Source organism: Trachymyrmex septentrionalis, unplaced genomic scaffold, assembly GCF_001594115.1.
Source record: "Trachymyrmex septentrionalis isolate Tsep2-gDNA-1 unplaced genomic scaffold, Tsep1.0 scaffold60, whole genome shotgun sequence".
NCBI lineage: Eukaryota > Metazoa > Arthropoda > Insecta > Hymenoptera > Formicidae > Trachymyrmex > Trachymyrmex septentrionalis.
Genome location: NW_017305779.1, coordinates 1542766 through 1549641, shown reverse-complemented (window position 1 = coordinate 1549641; position 6876 = coordinate 1542766). Strand labels below are relative to the sequence as shown.

Here is a 6876-nt window from a genome sequence, read left to right as displayed (position 1 = left end):
ACCATCTATATATAGTATTCTATATATATTATTATAAAATATGTATAAAATTATTTTATTTTACTATAAGTAAAATTATTTTATGACATACCTTGATTGATTTAAGTAGGATTTTCCAATTTCTTCCAGCAAAAAGAGAACTTACTTAAAATTCTTCACGATAGAGGTAGTATTCACATTTCGATTGTATTAAATTATAATGTTGAGCCACATGAAACTGAAATTTGTTAATGTCGACTGATACGTTGATAAACGTTTGCTTTGCATTTTTAATGCAAATAACGGACAATGACCGATCAATGTATACGAGAATGTATAGAAGTTCTTTATGGCTATCTCTCTGCCTGTTTTTTTTTTCTTATAACTGCGGTAATCATTGAAATGTCGGATTATTTACTTGCAATTTATAAGATAAGAAGATACGGAAAAATATGATGGAAACACAAGATAAGTATATTTTCTATTGATTTACAACTGGAGGGGAGAGGTTTACTTGAGTACTGAATTCATAGAATTTTACAGTTTCACTGAGACCTTTTGATCGACCACATCATGACTGTTAACTATAACTAAGCTGAGATAATTAATCTGTATGCTGCAGTTAGAAATTTTAGAGCTCATGTTCTAACCAATAATATTATAAAATATAACATTGTGTTAGAATTTCGATGCTGCTTAAGCTGTGTGCACTCATTATTTATTTTAAATAATTCGTTAAATAAATTTACGTCTTTTCTCTGATTATAATCTTACCATAAGGTAGACAGAAAAGAAAATCGCGTTAACTTAGAGTGTTATAACACATTTGTGCTATCGTGCTGAGACTAATTTGCTCGGAGTCAATGAATAACGGTATAGAATCGGAGAATATAGTATGTCGTCCTATCAAGTTCGGACTTCGCCTAATCGGCGTATGGCCAGGCACGTCATATGCAATCTTGCGCAGAGTGTTCTGTATATCTTCAATGGCGGTATTTCAGATTTTTCAATATTGGTACGTGATCTTGCGTTTCGGAGAGGAAGATCTCTTACTCCTTATGGATGTATTAAGCGCAACTATGGCTTACAGTCTTTTGCTAATCAAACTAATTATTTTTGCATTCAATGCTCGGTAAGTTTTTTTGTTATAACACTGAGTCATAAATACAATTCGCAAAATAAATATATTGAATTATATTCTTTAGATTCTAGGTTGTAAGTTAAAAGAAAGAATCTTGAATTTATAGTATATCACTTTTGCTATTAATTTGTAACCATCTGACAACATCTCGCGAAATAAAAAAATCTCCGCGTTTTTGCACACACAACTCGGTCAATATTATATTTCTTTATAGTCTTTCCGTTATAGTCTGCTGAACGAAATCATAGCACACACAATTGTTGACTGGAAGGAGCGCGATGTTTACGACGAATACACGATGACTAGGATGGCGTACATCTCTCGTCGGTTCTCCAACTTCATAATTGCTTTGTACGCGCTTTCGGTGTTCCTTTATGCAACCGGTACTTTGTTGAGGTTTAAAAGTAATAATCAGACTGACACTCGAGAACTTCTCCTTAAAATGGAATTACCTTTTGAGATTAAGAGCACATCGGTGCATATAGCTGTCTTTGTTACACAATATGTTCACCAAACAAGCGCAGCCAGTATGGTGGGCGTGATGAATTCCTTGCTAATAACATTAGTAAGTTTGAATTTTTCTCATAATTTGTCGGTGTTTCTGAAAGTCGTAAAAAGAATAATATGACATGTAGAGAAGAGGAACTTTCAAAATTTAACCTATACAAAATATTCTAAAATATAATATAATAAATATATCAAATATATAAATATCTTAATAATAATTTTTTCGATTTATATTGAAAAAATTGTTACTGAAGCAATAAAAACACGTTTTCACTGGGCGAAACATTAAATTGAACTGACACTGCATATTGTGACGTTTAGGTTCTTCATGTGTGCGGACAAATTGATATTTTGCAGCAAAAATTGTGTGAAATCACGCACAAGGACATCAAGCGAGGTGTAAACGACAGGATTATGAACATGTTGATTATTCGGCATCAAAAGATTATCTCTTTTTCCAAGAATATCGAAGACTTTTTCTCAAATATCGCGCTAATACAATTTGTATCAAATACTATGGTTATATGTTCTCTAGGATTTCTTATTGTAATCGTAAGTACACGTAAAATTATCTAACTTATAACTTTGAAATATATATTATTACAAATTTTTAGTCTGTGGGTGTCCCGGGTGGAATGTCTATGCTAATAAAGTCTGTGTTTTTTTACATTGTTATAAACATGGAAGCATTTATATTTTGTTTCCTTGGAGAACATCTCAGTACAAAAGTCAGTATTTCACGTAAAGCGAAGTGGATACAATACACTACTCAGATTATTTATTATATATTTTAGAGCCAAGAGATCGGCGATGCTGTGTATGAATTGCTTTGGTACGAATTAAATCCAAATCAAAATCGAGATATTCTAATTTTGATCATAAGATCGCAGAAACACTTGAAGCTCACGATCGGAAAAGTTATGGATCTTTCCCTCAAGCAATTCGCTAGCGTAAGAAATTAGTAATGTAACAGAAGTGATTAAGAAAAGCATATTTATAAAGCAACTATTAATGTGTGAATATTTTGACATCTTAATAATGTTCTTTAGTCGCTTCGTGGTTTGTATGACGTTTGCAATGATAGTAATAAAATGTTTATGTCAAATTTTGCAGATGGTGAAAGCTTCGGCGTCGTACGTGTCGGTGTTGTACGCAATGTATTGAAGCTTCAATACACTGCATGTCGCTTATATCTTCGCGTGCAGAAGGATATGGTACTTTTACTACCATCAGTTTACACGGTTAACAATTTTCCTATTCAAAGAGGCGAAGTTTTACATCAAGTGTGTAGACAAGCGGGGTTACTAAAGCATCGATTTCCCGAGGCATTCGTTCGCGATAGCTTTATTTAGCCTGCAGTGTATAAAGGCAGAGCTATAAATACATTGTTGATATTTTCGATCGATGTACTTTACCAAATCTGATAATAAAGTGATAATCAAAATAAACGCGTTTATATAAAAACGATAAAAACGATTAATTTAATCAATTACTAACATTTTCATATTAAGAACTAAAAATTGATTTGAAAGGTACTTAATATAATAAAATTAAACTATAAGAAATCAAACTTATTTATATTAAAGGTGCAGTGTAGAAATAATATATACAATAGTAATATAGTATTATAAAGTACTCACCTTGGCTGTAAGAAAAAATCTCCCGATGAACTGCATTTTTCTTTGTCTGTATCGTCGTTCTGTATAAACCGTTATATTCCTGCTTGCACTGCCGTTGTTCAAGCACTGCACGAGCGCGAGCCCTCTTGCAAGCCACCTATAGCGCCAAATGTAATCTTTACACTGGTCTTCTTATTCCTACGATACGTCTTAGCTTTCCTCCCTCTCGATTCCCCACGTTACGTTTTCTTCCCCCCCAGAAGCAAAACATTTCAACCTCGCTGCATGCAATTTGTCGAAACTGCGTTCCATCTTTTCTTTACCTGTTGAATTTTTAAAGAGAACATATAGTTGCATTATAATCAAAAGTTCGGAAAGAAAGAGAGACTGCCTCTATTATCTATATTTCTAAAATTACAGTTACAATCGTTCCTTTTAAAATTATAGTTACAGTTTTTTCTTACTTTTTTTGTACGATGTAACAAAAATATTAAACAAGTTTTGATAGGCTAATGGTCGACGACACGGGTCGCGTTCGGCTGTCGACTCGTGATCAAGTTTTAGCATAAATAAAGTTATTCTACAACGCGATATTCTGTAACACGATTGATCTGTTGCCGAGAAGTATGGGGATGGTCACGCTCAGTCGATTGGTCAGGTTTGGCCTTCACGTTTACGGTATATGGCCACATGCATCGTCCACTGTGGTGTTTAGATCGTACTGGATCGTAATGCTAAGCATGGCCCAAGTCTTTCAATATCGATACGTAATAATGAACATTCATATGGACGATTTTTCCCAGTATATGGACGGAGTAAGCAGCGCAATGGCATCTACTCTACTTTATATTAAGCTTGTTATTCTTTGGACCCATCAACGGTAGGGCGTGCTTGTGAAAAAAATATGTAAATTATGTTACATCTCATTATCAGCATTTGCCGAAACTATCAGCAAAAAAATATCAAATAATCAATTTTTAATATTATTCAATCGATTTAATTGGAATTTGAGAATATACACACGAGTGCGTATAATATTACAAGTTGTCTGTTCTTTCTGATATTTTAATAAAATATTTGCACTAAATTCGAAATTAATCAAAATTGAATGAATAGACATTAACACGAATGGACTGATTTTCCGTAGAATATTTTTCGATATATTGCAAATGATGTCTACGGACTGGCAAGACTACGCTTCAAACAGCTATAGCTTACGTATAATGACAGACACGGCGAATGTTGCACATCGCGCCTCGAGATGGATCATCGGCACGCAAGTGGTCGCTGTATTTTTGTACGTTGCCGGTGTATTCGCCGCTAATGCAAACGATTCTGAAAGATTAGAGCCGTACGCGCGAGAGCTTATTCTGAAGATGGAGTTGCCGTTCAATATTAGCACAAATTTTATTTACATGACAGTACAAATTGTTCAAATTTATCATCTGCTTTTAGTCGCCTGTGGCATTACGATTATTAACTCACTTCTTGTCACTCTGGTAAGTTCAAATTGCACGATACAATCGCAAAATTGAAAGTGATTAGAAATTTTATTCTTCTTGATTTTTTTAATTCAAATCATATATTAATTAAAACTACGAATAAATTAAATTACATATAAACGTAATATATTATACGTATAGCTTTAGTTTTAGTAACATCTTAATAAATATCATCTAAATAAATGATTTGCTAAATTATATTTTTTCTCATGTCTTTAAAAAAATAACTTTATAAAATATTTTTTTATTTTTCTGGAAAAGGGAGATTATAAGCTTTATAGCTTTATGATCTCTTCTCATCAGAAAAATAAAAAATTATTTTTTAAAATAAACCTTAGATACTTCACATCTGTGGTCAAATCGACATTCTTCGAAAATGGTTGTCAACAGTTTTTTCCAAAAATTTAGATTCGATGAACAAAATTACTATGCGATCTTTGATCATAAAGCACCAGCGCATTATAGCATTTGCAGAAAATATCGAGACTCTTTATACGTATATTGCATTGATGATGCTCTTATCAGACACGATGATTATATGTTGTTTAGGATTTATTATCGTCATCGTAAGTAATGTGTTCAAAATGATGTTCCGTTATTACAATATCAAATATTGCGTAATGAGTCAAAAAACTATTGATAATTATTAATACTAAAGATGTCTAAAATCATCATACGTGTGTGTGTGTGTGTGTGTGTGTGTGTGTGTGTGTGTGTGTGTGTGTGCGCGCGCGTGCGTGCGTATATATGCAACTAGCACATATTAAATTACTATATACAAACCCCTTAGTTGACAAGTGGCATAAATTTCTTTCCTTAATATTATACTAATTGTAAGTGGACTTTTGTGTAATAATTGTACAAAAAATTAAGAACAGAATGTAACTTTATTGTAAGAAAATAAATTGAAAAAATAGTATTTCTGATAATATAACTTAAAATACATAATTTAAACGCTAAAAAACTAGACTTAAGTCACTATTCCATATATTTTTACGGTCACTTTATTTATGATGTATTGATTTTTATTTTTTATGAACATAAAAACAAAATACAAGTAAATTAAATTGATAGGTAAAACAAACATTCTTAATACTTTCTACTTCTATAACAAACGCATTTTTTCTAATTTTGGACTTATGCCACTTGTTAACTAAAGGGCTCATATATAAGTATGAAAATTTTAGTCGCTCGACACACCGAATGCTGCAGCGATTTTGGTGAAATCTGTATTATTCTACATCTCGATGAATCTCGAGGCATTCATATACTGTTTCTGTGGCGAATATCTGAGCGCCAAGGTCAGTATCAAGAGTAAAATGGTAATTTTATTAATTCATAAATATCTCGGATGTATTTTGTACTCTTCTTTTTTCAGAGCAAAATGATTGGAAATGCCATATACAATTCTCTCTGGTATGAGTTTTCAGCCAAAGAAAGTCGAACTATACTGTTTCTTATTCTGAGATCACAAAAAAGATTGACGATCACGAGCGGAAAAGTCGTCGACCTTTCCTTGGAGCGATTTACTAGTGTAAGATTTAATTTGTGATAATTTTTTTGCATTTGTCTGTTTTATAATGCGAAACTCAAATATCTTCTACAGACTTTATATATACATATACAGAGTGTCTGGAAAGTAAACGGAATGTCTGGAAAATAAACAATTTTTGTCTCTTGCAGTTTTTCTGTAAAATTGATAGTATTTAAGTAAAAAATTATTAGAGATCAATTTTCGACAATTTTTTGCAATTAATATCTTATTAAATATTGCTAAAATCGTAAAATGGTAGAGAACTTTTCTGCTCAATTTAGTTCATTCTGATCCTATACAAAAGATTTATTATTACATTCCAAACACCCTGTATATACAAATATTATTTTTTAAAGATTTTGATTAATATCGAATGAGTATTCGTTCTTTTGTTATACAATCGTAACAATACACATTGAAATAAAATTCGCTATTCTTATTTCTTCATATTAATTAAATAATAATTTTAACTGCAATTAGCTTAACAATGTTCATAATTTCACATCTTATTATATTACACAAATTAGTTTCTATATCTTCCATTCGTTATTATATTATTATTTAATTATATTCCTCTTCATATTATTATATTGA

The 6876-nt window shown here is 31.7% G+C and overlaps 2 protein-coding genes across 2 annotated transcripts in view; both read left to right on the top strand.

Annotated features, from left to right (window-relative positions):
- LOC108752380 overlaps positions 1–2946 on the top strand; it is a 38804-nt gene extending 35858 nt beyond the window's left edge. The window contains 6 exon segments of the mRNA XM_018493182.1: positions 840–1111; positions 1349–1685; positions 1949–2179; positions 2242–2355; positions 2422–2577; positions 2741–2946. Coding sequence (XP_018348684.1) covers positions 840–1111; positions 1349–1685; positions 1949–2179; positions 2242–2355; positions 2422–2577; positions 2741–2791 — 1161 coding nt within the window. The 3' untranslated portion in view covers positions 2792–2946.
- Positions 2947–3872: 926 nt separating this feature from the next.
- Positions 3873–6300, top strand: LOC108752379. The gene is made up of 4 exons (XM_018493181.1): positions 3873–4126; positions 4394–4745; positions 5936–6049; positions 6127–6300. The coding sequence occupies exons 1-4, from the start codon at positions 3873–3875 to the stop codon at positions 6298–6300; spliced, it is 894 nt and encodes a 297-aa protein (XP_018348683.1).
- The last annotated feature ends 576 nt before the right edge of the window (positions 6301–6876 follow it).

What these genes read in the sequence shown, in the direction of transcription:
- LOC108752379 (XM_018493181.1), top strand. Translation starts at nt 3,873, where the DNA reads ATGGGGATGGTCACGCTCAGTCGATTGGTCAGGTTTGGCCTTCACGTT. An exon ending in ATTCTTTGGACCCATCAACG is followed by an intron (nt 4,127 to 4,393) that starts GTAGGGCGTGCT and finishes GATTTTCCGTAG; the next exon opens with AATATTTTTCGATATATTGC. An exon ending in ACTCACTTCTTGTCACTCTG is followed by an intron (nt 4,746 to 5,935) that starts GTAAGTTCAAAT and finishes TGAAAATTTTAG; the next exon opens with TCGCTCGACACACCGAATGC.